A 16,646-nucleotide genomic window follows, 5' to 3' on the forward strand; every position below is an offset into this window, starting at 1 on the left:
GACTTTATACAGCACTTACCCTTGTATTAGAATATCAAGCCAACTGACAATGTAATGAAAAATTTAGGCTATATTATACTTACTCATTTAAAATAACTATTTTTTCCAAGCACATTTTGTAAGCATCCATTTACTTAAAAATTATGTACATTATTTACTTCTACCAACTTATCTATATAAAGCTTTCGCCAGTACTGTTATAAAACATTCTTATTTATTAAAATCATTCTTAATAGCTCCATCCACCTCATCTCCCATTTTCAATCCATCTTTAAGTCCTGTCAATTCTACTGCCAGATTTTACCTAGTCTTCTTTCTCTCCATGTCCACCATCACCTTTGTAGTCCAAGCCATTATCATGTCTTGCCTGTACTAAACAACAGCCTCCTAACCGATGTACACATCTCCATTTTTCCCATCTCTCTCAACCCATTTCACTCTCATCAAGTAGCCAGAGTGACCTTATAAAAATACAAATAGGATCAGCCATGCTACCACCTGAAGTCCTTCAAAGGTTTCCCATTACATTCAGAATAAAATTCAAACGCCTTAAAATGGCCTATGATGCCTGGCATGAGCTTTAACCTCATCTTCCACTATACTCTCCCTCACCCTGCAGAGGAATCTTTAGTCTGAAGTCTTTTGCACGCACTGTCACCTCTGCCTGGAATAAGCTTGCCCTTAATTCTGCCTCACTGGCTCCTTTTCATCCTTTGGGTCGCAGCCTAAATGTCACTTCCTCAGTGAGGCCTTTGTGGGTTGCAGCAATCTACATCCTCTTTACTGTCTCTCCTAATTTTCTTCCCCCCCCCCCCCAGAGCTTATGTTGTTTAACTGCACATTTCTTTTAAACTTATTTTTACTTATTTTTTGCCTACTTCCTGCCCAGGAGAGAGGAACACATCTGTTTTTTCCATTACTCAGGGCCCAGCTCAGTCAGCAACTGCCACATAAACTTGAATCAATTTCTAGTTACTAAATAATTTGAAACTAATGACACAGGGTTATCTTTTTAAAAGAATATATAATTTGGACTTCACCTTCTTTTCTTCCCACTATGGTATGAATACATTACCATCACAATTTTGAAATACTAATTTTTAAAAGTTGCAAATAACTAAAACCTTTTACTTACTTAAAAACTAAAATGTCAAAATACTTCCTTTTTTGAACTTTCTCCCTATGCAACTACATCATGGGTTTGAGCTGCTTGCTTCTTCATGACATCATCTTTTTGTATACCGTATTTTATATCATTTATATTTTTGCTGCTCATGTTTAATAATGTTCATTGTAGAGGTGTTTTCTGGCTCTTAATCTAGGTTCCAGGATCTTAAAGGTGGTGAGTGCTTAATTAAATTAGGAGAGATATATTAGGAAGCAGCTTCCCTGGGTAAATTGGACACTTTCATAATAGAGTAGACCGAATATATCTTTTTACATAAATGGTTAAGTAACATGTATCTATACACTCTATTAAATGCTAATAGGATGTCATCCTGAATGGAAGGAAATGAAATTAGAAAATGCTAGAACCATATCTGACTCTGAAATTTGTTATTCTGTAATTAATTAGGCAGCACTGATTTAAAGATTGTTTTACATGGTTATGAAGAGGGAAACACATTTCATTTTTGGCATTTTCTCTTAGCAATGCAACTTTACTTTTACTTACCTTTTTAAGTTGTATAGCTTCTTCCAGTTGTTTAAATTCTTCAGTAGCTCTTAAAATTTGTTGTTCTGCCTTTTCTATTTCATCATGCAGTCCTGATAGTCGAGCTTGTGCTGCAAATTTAAAAACCATGCACACAGACACACACAAGAAAAATCTTGAATTCTCAAATTTCTACCTTTTTCTTAGCAATAACTTCCTCCAATTAAATTCTGCAATTATACAACACAGGAATAAAAGAAGTAATTTCTTATGATTGTTTTCTTCTCTATTAGTTAATCTCTAGAATAGTTTCATGATATGCCATAGAGCTATAATTGATCCATTTATTTGTAAAATTCCTAACATAAAAGGGGCTCTACTTGATACTCCCAACATTAAAGAACTCTTTTGAAAGAATAAGGATTTTATTTGTAAATATGTGCTTACATGTCACTAAGTTATAATTAGGTTTAGAGTATTAAACAAAAACCTGTGTTAGAGGCAAATGCTTTATGATGGGATTCAATATCAAGAAATTCACTACTGATTTGGTAATCCCCAATCAGTGACTTTCCACCTCAAATTCCTGATTTCTCTCTCCCTCCCTGCCTCCTATAAAACTATGAGCCCCTTGAGGCTGGTGTGATTTAGTTTCGCTTTCCCCTTCCAGAGCCTTGCATATAGTATACGCAGGCACGGATGACTCAGCCTCTTTTCTCCCCTCTCCAAGTCAACCTCTATTGGCCTTCCATGTATTCCATTTAGCTGCCAACCAAGGGAAGATGGGCAACTAATCTCATTGCTTTAGATCCCCACAATGGGCCACGATTACTAGTGAGATGAATGAACTCGGGTCTGCTTTCTCCTTCCGCCATATGCATACAGCTAAGTGGGGAAGTGTGTCCAAAGTTTGCCATTTGGAAGGTCTCTAAGTGTCCCCTTGGATTGATTTCTTCCTCTTTGTGACTTGCCAGGAAGTAGTAAGATTCCTTGAATTAGATGACTGGGGGCAGGGTGAGGTTGATGAGGTGGAGTGTGGGGCAGGTCAAGAAGAGTCAGAGGCCAGCCTCAGGCCTAAGCCTAAGGAGAGTGCACTGATCCAGTTTATCCAAAGCACTACTTTAGGTTTTGGCGACATGTATAGGAATCAATAACTTTACTTGCTTCAATTATTACTAATGATGCCTTTGAATGTATAAGCCCAATGGTGAGAAGCACCTGTTGGCAGGATGAAATTTAAGCATTCTTGGAGCCCCTGGACATGCTGCTATCAAATAACGGTCAAAAACCCCATTCTTCATAACAGGAATCATTAAAAAATAATCTGCTCAATGAATCACTGCTTTTGTTTTAGACGTCTCATGTAAACAACAATATAATAAATAACTTGAGCATGTTTAACTAGAAGAATTAAAAAACAAAATTTGCTTATATATTCAATTCTTTTATATTTTTAAAGAATTAAAAGTAACTTTTTTTAACCTGCACTTATTTTGTTTTCTTTGTCTTCCAGTTGTGTGTCCAGTGGCGTATGGGCTCTCAAGTTCACATGTTCATTTCTAAGTTGTTCCCCTTCATCTGGAACCATCCTCTTGATCTCTACTAGCTGGGCATTATCGGTAATATAACTCTCTGTGGCAAACATGTTTCTCTTGTATCTGGATTTGCCAATGTAAGGGCTTTCGTCTGGGGCTTTATCAATGTCAACATACTAAAAACAAAATAAATAAATCTTGTGACTTAATAAGTAACTGCTATGCAGTCAAGTGACATTATTCATTTTATTAATGAAGAATATATCACAGAATTGCCTAAACAGTAATCCTACATACATAGAAGTTAAAAAATATATGTAATTCTTTTATCTTATTCTTAATATACTAAAAAGGAACTAGAACAAAAAATGGTCTCAAAAGGATTACTCCTCCTATCCCCAAACAGTGAGCTGGATTGACTAAGGAAGTGCCTACAGTTATGTGTTTTTTGTTGTTGTTGTTGTTTTTAGCACTGCTATATCTCTCAGATCAGAAATCTACATGTTTTATTTTGGTTTCTTGGCTGATATATAAGTAAAATCTCAGTCTAATAAATTTTAAATGTTGAATTTTTACTAAAATAATTTTTCGTAAAAATTTAGTATTTAGTATTTACTAAATACTAAATTTTGGGGCTTCCCTGGTGGCGCAGTGGTTTAGAGTCCGCCTGCCGATGCAGGGGACACGGGTTCGTGCCCCGGTCCAGGAAGATCCCACATGCCGCGAAGCGGCTGGGCCCGTAAGCCATGGCTGCTGAGCCTGCGCGTCCGGAGCCTGTGCTCCGCAACGGGAGAGGCCACAACAGTGAGAGGCCCGCATACCGCAAAAAAACAAACAAACAAACAAAAACAAAAAAATAAATACTAAATTTTTACTAAATCATATTTGATATGACATTTTATTATCATATATTATTTTATATGATATTGACTGGAGCTTGGAAGTTAAACAGTTCCCTGTTGCAGTGGCATTTATGGTATTTGTACAAATAATGGTTGACTAATAGTGAACCCACTGATTATTGAAAAAACGATGTAGGGAGATGTCTATTCCATGGTCACTGAAGCAGGCAGTGCACTTTTCCTGGAGGTTTGGATTTAAGGAAGCTGATCAACCACACTCTTGAGTGAGGTAACTGAGGATTAGAAGGGCTGCTTATGGTTACGAATATGGATGTGGGCAAATATCCTCTTGGGGCTTTTAACCTCTTTTGGACACTGCTCTACTTCCCTGAGCCAAATAATTCACAGATTCAACCAAAATACTCTGCTGATATCTTCATAAGAAAAACATGGAGTGGTTATTGATAAAATCATTTGAACATCTCCACCACCCTGACCTCCCCTGCCCCATTCTATGCTGGCTTTAACTGTGGATTACTACGAAATCAAAATAACTCACCTCTGATGGATAATAATTCAGTGGCTCAAATTTAGCATCAATTTTATAAAAAGCCAATTCCTGTTCCAGTTCATACTGTTTCTGACATGCTCGAGTTAGTTCCATGGTCTTCTGTCTTAGCTATTGGCCCAATTTGATATGAAACAACACATAGATTCAGTAAATTAGTATAAAGGTACAGTGGTGTGGCAAGCTCTAATCATAACTGATAATTAGATTTCTAAAAATCCCACAGCAAATAGAATAACATTAAGAGCATTTTATCTTAATTCTAAAGTATTACAAAGAATGAAATACAAAATTATCATTTCATAAGAGATCACATAAAAGACCTTTGAAGTTTATATGTTATTTCAGGATACAATGAATAAAAGTTTAAAAAATCATTTAAATTTGCTTTATCCAAACATGAAAATAACTCTGTATCAATTATTTTTAAGTAACTAGTCTACTAAGTACCTGCTTCCTGATTTCCCAATAACTGGTACTAATTTATTTAACTGACTCATGATAGTTTCAAATCATGGATAGAAATGATATTTGACATTTATTACTAAGAAATTAGAAGGAGTGAGAAGGATGAAAATAGGAGGTTGGTTTTAATTGTTGTACTGATGTTGCTGTAGTATTTTGGCTAATGGCATCTCAGTTTTAAGTGTTCAGAACATTATTCTTTGTAATGGAGGATAAGGGATGTGAATAAGCTCAATCAGATCCAAATATGGGATATTAAATTTTTAATAAAGTATCTTACTGTAATTACAACTTTTTAGTTATTCTTAGAAATTTTAGGAGCTAGAAGAAAAATCATCTAATCTAACCCCCTGGATTTATAAATAAAGAAACTGAGTCCCAGATTGGTGAACTGACTTGTCAAAAGTTACATAATTAGATTGGTGGCACAAGTTAAATATTTTATTAACTACCAGTACCAGTCCCCTTTCTACTAAAGCAACCCTTGAGTTCATTTCAAAGGTCCACTAAGTGATTTCTGCTTTTTCATTCCCCCCAGCGTCTGACAGTAGATACCAGACAAAAAAAGGCATGCAGAAAAACTTCTTTAATATAAAAATGCAAGCTGAAGAAAATAAAACATAAACAAACATGAACATTTTACAAGGCCCGTGAAATCAAAGTCGTGCATGATTTAGCTTTCAGTCACCTCCTGATTATCCATCTGAGTGGAAGTAAGGCTAACCTGGATAACAGGTAATTCTGACTGAGTACTCATTGTATGCCAGACACCACGCTAAGCATTTGACATATGCTATCTCACTGAATCTTCACAACTACCCTATGAGATGATAAAAGCTGTACAGAGAGGTTAAATAACTTGTCCAATTGCATAGCTGGTAGTGGAAGAGGCAGAGTTCAGTTCCAAGTTTCCCGATTTCAAATCCGACACTCTATTGTACTACACTGCTTTCGAGGTCCTGCTGCAGGGTGTCAAGCACATTACCCACACTGATGCATTCACTGAATGCTCACAAGTCCCTGAGTCTCTAGAAGGCAACTCACAACCAACAATGTCAACTAATCTTGCGCTTCTCTCCCTAAAGATTGGTGGCAGTGGGAACAAACAAAGGCAAATGTGACTGAACCATGAAGGCTATAGGGACTGGTCTCCGCAGGCAAATACAGTTGACCCTTGAACAATGTGGGTTCGAACTGAGCAGGTTCACTTACACATACTTTTCAATAGTAAATACTATAGTACTAGACAGTCGGTGGTTGTTTGAATCTGTGGATGCTGAGGAACTAAGGATATTGAGGACCAACTATAAGTTATACGTGGACTAACCCCTGTGTTGTTCAAGGCTCAACTCTAATAACGAATACTCTGTGCATCTTAAAGTACCTTTGTGTCTTTTACAGCAGTAGGCTTAGCATATAGTAAGCATTCAATAAATGTCCTTTGAAGAAATGCATCAATGGCAGCAAATTGGGAGTCAAAGCCCGGGAAAGTAGGCTAGTTACAGTATTAGCTGTGGATAATCAAGAGCTGACTGCAGTTAACATATTTACCAATAGGAAAAATGATACAAATTCTTTCCCACACATTCAAATTCACTCTCCTATGTAAACAATCATTTAAAAAAATTATACATACACACAAGCACATTTCTCAAAAGGCAAGCCAGTTTCAAAACTTAAAATGTACATAAGGATATTCATACAAGTTTTCATGCAAACCATGAAAAACATAGTATACAATTCAGTCCTGAACAAACTACCTTTAAGGAAGAATAAAGAATCAGCAGAAAAGGGTCTGCAAGAAACCAAAACAAGGGCTAAAAGGAGAAAGAAGCAAACAGATACCATCACCTGGAGAATTCTAGAGAGCGAGGCTATAACAGCATAAGCTGCTCTTTACTGACAACTTACCTTAGGAAGATATGGTTATTAATACCTGCATTATTCTTACATGGACACACTTTATCATCATTCTAATGGAATTTCATATTTAGCACCTTCCATTACTTAGCTTGATTCATTTCAAATCATTTTCACATTCATAACCTCACTTAGTCCTCACAACTCTGTGGGGCTGGCAGGACAGGTAAATCATCCTCATTTTAAAAATGAGGAAACAAGTACAGGAGTTTAAATAACTTGCAAAAAGACAATGAGTAACATTAATATTAAAGTTAACATTTGTTGGTGGCAGAAGAGGGGTACTACTACAGGTTAAATGGCCACCAGAAGTTTTCCTTCAATGTTACTATGTTTCATTTATAAGTTAATTGACTTACTACATGAGGAATTATTGTATGAAACTAGAAAACATTATACAACTATAGGTGATATTATCACCAGATATTCTGCATAAGATAATGGAAAATGTTTTTCAAATGTAGACTCTTAGAATAAGACACAGAATTCTTTTTTTTTTTAACATAGAATAGTCCTTTGGAATAATAAAAGAACTGGCAAAACAGTATGAATTTGAAGAAGAAATACAGAATAGCTAAGAAATACATATGCAGTACTCAGCTCTCCAATACCTAAAGAAATGTGAAATTAAAGCAATGAGATTCCATTTTTTTCTATCCTATTTACAAGTTCAAAATAATACTATCAAGTTGGGGTTGGGCTCCTTCACCCACTGCTATAGAAGTGTGAAGCAGTTATAAGCTTTTTGAGGGGTAACATTAATAGCTATCAAAATTTAAAAATTTAAAACTTATAGTGATTATGCTAAGGAAGTACTAGTATGAATGCATAAGATACATATATATAAAGATTTTCTCTACAGTATTGTTTCTAATAACAAAAAAGTGGAAGCAACTTAAATATTCATCAATAAGAGAAGGTTAAATAAATCATGGAAAATCCGTATAGTGGAACACAATATAGACTTTGAAAAGAATTTGTGTTTGTGTATATATGTGTGCACACATATACACGTGTATGTATTTTTTTAACTTGGACAGCTGTCCAATGATATACTGTTTTGTAAAAAATAAGATGGCAGAATTTAAAAAAACATATAGTGAAATTTTTTTTAATCACAAAACATTCAAAAAATATATATTTAATTACATATACACTATGTAATTATATATATATATTGTATAAGCATAGAAAACAAAAAGGATACATACTAACCTCCAAGGAATGTGGCAGGGGAAGAGTGAAACCTTCATTTTCTACTGTATACATTTGTGTTATCTGAATTTGTTATAATAAACATATAGTAACTTTGTATATAAAGTGTTTTCAAATAGTTAATGATAAAAGTAACATAATGACTCAAAAAGAGCACAGTCTGTCTTCTAACTGAAAACAGTTACAGGAAAAAAAAACGAACAAAAACTGTTGACAATTTACAAAACATTTATTTACAGCATAAACATATCAACATAATAAATGAACAAAAGAGAAAACTAGGCAACTATAATAATCCATAATTTTGGGATAGCACACAAATATAAAATAAAATATTTTGCCATGATTTTCAATCGGTTGACTTAACGTGCACCAGGGAGTCAGCATATGGAAATCATAATGTTTTTTTGTCTTAATAATACAAGATGAATTCTACACTACAAAAAAGATCAATAACTCAGGAAAATTTATTAAATGTTCACAAATATCAAGTGATACCAAAGTAAGTACTGTGTTTTTTTTAAGTACTGTTTTATTTTTGTATTTTAAATACAACTGTTAAGTGATGGCACAAAGAGTTCACTGCTAAAATAAAACTGATTGTAATATGTCTTCAATAATTTAATTACTCATCAATCCACTCTATTATGGAATGGAGTGCAACAGATCTATGCATATTATAAGACCATTGATAATCACTGGGTTATTAACATCATATATAATATGCCTTCAGAACACAGCAGACAAATTTGAAAACTACCTTCAAATAAGAGGCATATGAAGGAAGCCACAAATGCTCCGAATGTTTGACTAACAGAGCTGGGAAAGCTGCCCTGTCTTTTATCATGTCCCCCTGACAAAGAAGAGCTCAAGAAAGAGGTAATTAAGTAGTATCTGGATTTCAAGTAACAATTTCCCTCTCTATACAGAGGAGGGAACGCTTTTTTTTCTTGCTTAAAAATATAAGTGCTTAGGCAGGATTCTTGTCAACAAATCAAGTAATTAAGCCAGAATGCCAATCTTGAAAGGGGGATGCAAAAAAAAAAAAAAAAAAAGATAACTGTATCAAGGATTCTATTAATTATATGAGAAATACAATTCTCTAAGTTATGCACAGATCAGAAAAAGAACTGTCAAAAGAAAAAGAAAAGAGTACCAATAGCTATTTTTTTCTTCAAGGAAAGTAGACTAATAATTTTACAGAATCAAATTATCTAGGTTGAAAAGGGCTTTTAAGGTGATTTAGTCCATCTCCCTGACCAATGTTTTTTTTTATCTTTTCCCTAAACCCTGAGCACATGGCCTGTTTCAGTGATAGCAAACACATTCCAGAGTTATCACATTTTATCTCAAGACAGCTATTATATAGATTTCTTCTACATTACTAAATGAAAAACTGTTTTCCTATAATTCTATTTGCCATTTCTTAATTTTATCTCTTGGTACCTTCATCAATAACTCCAGTCCCTCTTGCATGAAACAGTCCTTTGACTATCTGAAGGCAATCGTCACAGCTCACTGGGTCTCCTCTTCTCCAGCCTGGACACCCCTGTTGCTTTGGCCACTTTTCAGACATGGTCTCAAGACCTTTGAAGCCTCTGGGTCAGGTACCTTCTGAAGATATGCTATCTAGTCTGTCTGAATCTTTCTCTTTTAGGATATCTTTTCTACCTATTTCAACTGTAAAGCCAAATTATTTAAAATTTAAACATTAAAGATATGCATATATGGCAATTTGAAAGTGCTCTATAATTCTACTCCCTTAAAATAACTGCTGTCAAGAATTTGGTAGACATTCTACCATTTGACTTACACATACTTATACTAGTATATACTTCCTTTATATAAAGGACCATACTTGATATACAGCTTGCTTTTTTTCATATAGCAATATATGTTAGACATCTTTCCATATGAGGATATACAGCTCTACCTTCCTTTGATAAGAACACTATTATTCTACCACATGGATATCCACTGAGGGACATTTTAGTTATTCTCAATATTTTGCTAATATAGACAATAATGTAGTCAATGTCCTTGTATATATATACATGTATCTACATATATAATATCTTTATACATTCTTGCTACCATTTCTACAGACTATATTATTAGAAATATATATTATATTATACTATAACTATTACATACTAACCAATAAATAATATAAATATTATATACAATATTTCCAATATACAGGACATAGGGTACATCCATTTAAATTTGGATAATTTTGCCAAATTGCTTTCTAAAAGTTTTTGCCAACATACAGTCTCACCAACAGTGTTGCTGTTTAAAAAAATACAGACATCTAAGGGCAGTCTGACCAACTACCCATGGTGTGGGGCTTCATCTTCCTCATTTGTTCTGGGTATCATACTTTCACATAACACGGCTCAAGATAGTATGCATCTTTTGGGCAGCCATACCATACAGTGTGCAGTCAACTGAAACCTGTCAAACCTGTTGCACATATTTCTGTTAAACCACATCTTCCCCATTTTATAGTCAGGAAGTTGTGTTTTCAGACCTAAGAACAAAGAATTTTCTATTTCAAGAGAATATAGTCAAAGCAATGTAAAATACGGACTTACCAGTTCATTTTTCGTGTTTAGGTTACTCTCTAGCTCCTCACAGCTCTGTTTTTGTAACATGGCCTCCTCTTTTAATGATTTGTTCAACTTATCTTGATTTTTAATTTCCTCGAGGAACCCTGTTTGTTTGCTTTTAAGCTCTTCAGTTTCCATCACCTTCTTCTCCAGGTCTCTTTCCAGTCTTTCTACCTCTTCTGCTAGTACAAATTTAATATTTTATTCATCATTATTATTTTCTATTTGAAGAAACATAAGACTATTTCTCAAATAATAGCAAAAGAAGTCTTAGAATAGTATATATACAATTCTACTTTTAAAATTATTCACTATGGTTTTGGAAAAAAAGATTATTTTGAGCTAGAAAGTGATTTCTATTAAGATGTAAGAAGGTATTACCATGTGGATAACAATTTTAAAAGATAACACAAAAATAAGGTGACTATAGGTGCGTGGGTTTATCTCTGGGCTTTCTATCCTGTTCCATTGATCTATATTTCTGTTTTTGTGCCAGTACCATACTGTCTTGATTACTGTAGCTTTGTAGTATAGTCTGAAGTCTGGGAGCCTGATTCCTCCAGCTCCGTTTTTCTTTCTCAAGATTGCTTTGGGGCTTCCCCGGTGGCGCAGCGGTTAAGAATCTGCCTGCCAATGCAGGTGACACGGGTTTGAGCCCTGGCCTGGGCCCACATGCCGCAGAGCAACTAAGCCTGTGCACCACAACTACTGAGCCTGTGCTCTAGAGCCCGTGAGTCACAACTACTGAGCCTGCGTGCCACAACTACTGAAGCCTGCATGCCTAGAGCCCATGCTCTGCAACAAGAGAAGCCACTGCAATGAGAAGCCCGCGCACCACAACAAAGGGTAGCCCCTGCTCGCTGCAACTAGAGAAAGGCCGCACGCAGCAACAAAGACCCAATGCAGCCAAAAATAAATAAATAAATAATAAATTTAAAATTAAAAAAAAAACAACTTCTTAAAAAGAAAAGATTGCTTTGGCTATTTGGGTGTGTTTCCATACAAATTGTGAAATTTTTTGTTCTAGTTCTGTGAAAAATGCCATTGGTAGGTTGATACAGATTGCATTGAATCTGTAGATTGCTTTGGGTAGTATAGTCATTTTCACAATGTTCATTCTTCCAATCCAAGAACATGGTATATCTCTCCATCTGTTTGTGTCATCTTTAATTTCTTTCATCAGTGTCTTATAGTTTTCTGCATACAGGTCTTTTGTCTCCTTAGGTAGGCTTATTCCTAGGTATTTTATTCTTTTTGTTGCAATGGTAAATGGGAGTGTTTCCTTAATTTCTCTTTCAGATTTTTCATCATTAGTGTACAGGAAAGCAAGAGATTTCTGTGCATTAATTTTGTATCCTGCTACTTTACCAAATTCATTGATTAGCTCTAACAGTTTTCTGGTAGCATCTTTAGGATTCTCTATGTATAGTATCATATCATCTGCAAACAGTGACAGCTTTACTTCATCTTTTCCAATTTGGATTCCTTTTTCTTCTCCGACTGCTGTGGCTAAAACTTCCAAAACTATGTTGAATAACAGTGGTGAGAGTGGGCAACCTTGTCTTGTTCCTGATCTTAGAGGAAATGGTTTCAGTTTTTCAACATTGAGAATGATGTTGGCTGTGGGTTTGTCATATATGGCCTTTATTATGTTGAGGTAAGCTCCCTCTATGCCTACTTTCTAGAGGGTTTTTATCATAAATGGGTGTTGAATTTTGTCGAAAACTTTTTACACCTGCAGGCTTTTATTCACACCTTCTCCCTGGAACTGTCTTCCTCTATCTCCTCCTGGCCTATTTTGCATCCTCCAGGTCTTAGTTTTAAAAACCATTCTGAGAAGCCTGCCCTGACTCTACCCTCCCCAGGTTGGACGCTTCTCAGGGATGCTATGATGCCACCCTGCACCTCTGCCGCAGTCCTCCTCACAGAGGGAGTTGGAAAATGTGATCAAATAGCTTGGCTGTCTGCCTTCTCCACTAAAGTTTTGCAAAAGCAGAAACTGCATCTATCTGTGTTAGCACTGGATCCCAAGAGCTCAGCATCACTAAAAGCTCTTAACTAACATTCAAAGTTGTGAATGAATTATAAGTACTTTAAGCATTTCCCCCAACAGTATATTTATATAATGAATTCCCTTTGCATTATTTATATTTTTTAGTGATTCCAAAACATCAACTTCTGGGTAACAAATGTTGAGTTAGGGGGATCTGAAACAAATAAAAATCTACCACATTTCTCAAGTATTGGATCAAACCATATGAAACTGCTGTTTTTATAAGTCAAAATGGACTAACATCAATTTCAAATGGTTGAATACACAGGCTCATGCCCTAACGTTATCATGTTAGGCTATTTCATACCTTCCTCTTCCCTTCAAACCTCCCATACTCCTTCTATTTTCTTTTATTTCCAATCTTTTTTTTAAATTAATTTTTATTGGCGTATAGTTGCTTTGCAATGTTGTACTCCTTCTATTTTCTTTCTCAGCTGATGACCTCTTATTGAGAAAACAGACCCCACCAGTGGGAACTTCATCTTCCTACCACCAAGGCAACAAAACTACCCATACCTACACGCATCTTCTCTCCCTTCTGACGGAGAAAGTGTCCCATCCTTCTTAACAAGACAATCTTCCCTCTTTTTTACTAATCTCATCTCCTTGTCTTCTCAAGGACCAAAAGAACGAAGCCATGATTTGTCTCTCCACTCCGCTCTTGAATATTTTCTGTTGCTTTGATTACTAGCTTTGAGGTTTATTGCACTTGCTTCTCCATTTCCTTGTTGGAAGCTACAGGTGAAATTTTTTTAAACTTATTTTTTAAAGTTCATTTATTAGGTACTAGGGGAGGAAACTGTGGGAGGCAATTTCAAATCTTTACCCAAATGTCTCCCTCCCATTCAGTCTTCAATCTATAATCTAGCATTTGTCCCAGCCACTCCTTAACTGCTCTTGACAAGCTTATTATCATCATGTTGTCAATCTAAAGCACTTCTCTGTGCTTATCTTTCTTCTTCATGTCTCAGCAACACTCAGCATAGCTGACCACTTTCTCTTTTGAAATCTTCCCTGGGCTTCTGCAACCTACTATTTCCTGGTTTTCTCCTACTTTGCTGGCCTCTCTTTCTGTTTTCTTAACTGGCTCCTCTTCATGCTCTTCCAAACCCCTGCCTGAGTGAGCTAGTTGATTCTGGTGGAATTAAATATTATTTTTATGCTGATGGATCCAAAATTTATATCTCTAGGACAGATCTCTTGAACTCCAGACTCATATTTCTGATTCTCTTCTTGGTTGTCTCATAGACATTCAAACTCAGCATTCTGAGTTCTCCCATTTTCCAAAACAATACTACCAACCAACCACTTACTCCAGCCAGAAGCTTGAGGATTATCCAATCCATTAGAGAGTGCTGCTGATTCTACTCCCAAAGCTGATCTGTCTATTCCACATCTACCACCTAAATACAGGCCACCAACATTTCTAAGGCAATAGCCTTCTAACATGTCCCTTTATCTCTATTTTGCCCTGCTTCAAATCATTCTCCATCCAGCATCAAAAATAATCTTAATATATAAACCCCTGCTTAAAAGTTGTCAGTGGCTTTCCACTGCACCTGGAATAAAATCCAAACCCCAAGGCCCTGTGCCATCTCTCTCCTCCCCATCTCTCCAAACTTTTACCTGGGCTATCCTCCAGTCATACTGATCTTCTTTCTGTCTCTCAACTCACCAGGGTCTTTCCATCTAAAAGTACAAGCTGCTCCCTCTCCCTCAGGCCTTTCTTCACATGACTAATCCTCTCCTGCCTTTGCCTTCAGCTTATATGTCACTTCCTCAGAGAGTCATTCCTTTACACCACTTTCCAAAAAGGGGGTTCTCCTCTGTTACTTTATCTGGGTTTACTTGTTTTTTTGTCTATCTTCTCTCCACTAAAACACAAGCTGCACGAAGGCCAGTACCTTATGTCTTGATCACCATTATATCTTTAGTGCCAGATACAGTGCCTGGCTCACAGTACATGCCTAATGAATATCTGCTGAGTTCACTGATTTATGGTGCCATTGTCTATGCAAATTTTAATAGCATTATAAAGTTCATAATAAATATATTTTTTCTGGATAATTTCTGAAAATAAATTCCTCTCCCACCCAAATTTAGTTTTTTAAAAATATGTCACCTCACCTAAACTGAATCTCTCAAAAGCTTCCTGTCTGTCCTGAGCGGTTACTGGCTGACCTTCCAAACTTTCCAGTGAACGGAGGTGAAAAATGGTGAACTGGAGGTAATGAGGAAGGGTCACAACTGGATTTTCAGCTAGGATCACAGAAGTCAAATCTTGAAGTGGTTTCAATTTGCTTACATCTTGGAGCTGAAATGATAGGTAACATTATAATTGGTATAACTGAATTTAAAAATCATAAACATCAAGATGTTAAAACAAATAAATAAATAAATAAAATAAAAATCATAAACATACCTAAGGGAAGTAATAAATCAAGGAAATTGCTATTAACATGGCAAGGAACCTATTCATGAAACCTATTATCCAAAAGTAGTGATTTGAAGGGTGGAAAATAAAGGAATATTTGAGAATCTAAAATGTATCAAGGGCAATATTAGGTATTTTCCATATACCATTTTATCTGTGACTCCTCACAAAAACCTATGATATAAGAACCATCTTAATTTTCTAGATGATGAAACTGAGGTCCAAAGAATTTAGGTGACTTGCTCAAAGCTCAGAGGTTATATGTGAATGAAATAGGATTTGAATTCAAGACTGTGAAACTCTAATCCTATTATCTTTTCAGTATGCTGACTGAACAAATCAAAAATATAAATGGCTATAAAAAAGGAGTTTGGTAAATCTTCAGGTAACAGTTATACTTGATAGTTAAAAGAAATAAGGATATGTAGAGACACTCACGGTTCTGAAGTAAGATTTTTATATTTACCCAAAGAGGGATTTTAAAAGGTTGAGAAACACTACTACCAATAGCTAGTATAAATAAATCTCTCCCAAGTGGATGTGCCCTCTTACTGAAGCCAATGTCAAATATGAACTGGGATGAGAAGGTCTTATAAAATTAGAAATAATAATAAATATTTAATAAATGATTTTCCTGTTAACAGTCCTATCTAGGGATCAACTACTTTTGGAACATGTGTGGCAAATTTTAAATAGATTCATGGCTACCTCCTCCCATCACCCCATAAGCTCCAAGAGCTCCAAGGTGATGCTGTGTAACATGGCATGGGGCTTGGGCTCTGAGGCTCTTGGGCTGTCACAGTGACATGGTAGAGTCACCTAACCAGATCTTTATAAAGATGAAATGAGAAAGCATAAACATTGCACAGCATTAAACAAATGTTATTTATTATTATTGGCTTCTACTGGTGAAAGTTTAAAATACTAAAAACTCTAATGCTGTATTCCTTACAGTTTTTAAAGTATTTTCACATCTATCATTTCATCTGAGCCCCATACCACTTCTGTAAAGAAGGCAGGGCAGGGACTGTTTTCTCTAATTTAAACAGTGAGTTTTAGAGAGATGAAAGATTCTCCAAAGGTCACAGAAGCAAAGTCTAGACCCATACTGGAAGTCACATCTTTTATTTTCTATTCTAAGACTTAAGTTCTTTAAATTATAGCAGGATTGTACCAATTTTAATATTTAAGTAAATTAATGTTTTTACTTTTCAATGCTTATTGAATATGTAACTGTATAAATATCACAAGGAAATCATAAAATATACTCCAGAGAAAAATACACATCATTATTAGCTTATGTGAACCATGAAAACAAAGTTGCCCTACTATAAAAAGCTAGTGATTA

General features: G+C 35.5%; 1 protein-coding gene across 4 annotated transcripts in view; it reads right to left on the minus strand.

The window, feature by feature from the left end:
* Window positions 1-16,646, minus strand: part of CNTRL (centriolin) — a gene marked incomplete at both ends in the record, with an annotated part of 76,352 nt that overhangs the window by 51,127 nt on the left and 8,579 nt on the right. For 2 of the 4 annotated variants that reach the window (XM_079706864.1, XM_079706862.1), the window contains 6 exons: window positions 1,676-1,785; window positions 3,137-3,365; window positions 4,591-4,710; window positions 6,825-6,881; window positions 10,797-10,990; window positions 14,992-15,178. In XM_079706864.1, coding sequence (XP_079562990.1) covers window positions 1,676-1,785; window positions 3,137-3,365; window positions 4,591-4,710; window positions 6,825-6,881; window positions 10,797-10,990; window positions 14,992-15,178 — 897 coding nt within the window. The remainder of the gene's footprint in view (window positions 1-1,675; window positions 1,786-3,136; window positions 3,366-4,590; window positions 4,711-6,824; window positions 6,882-10,796; window positions 10,991-14,991; window positions 15,179-16,646) is intronic. The other 2 variants (XM_079706865.1, XM_079706863.1) reach the window with 1 other exon arrangement.

The sequence above is a fragment of the Hyperoodon ampullatus genome (genome assembly GCF_949752795.1).
Source record: "Hyperoodon ampullatus genome assembly, chromosome: 6".
Lineage (NCBI taxonomy): Eukaryota > Metazoa > Chordata > Mammalia > Artiodactyla > Ziphiidae > Hyperoodon > Hyperoodon ampullatus.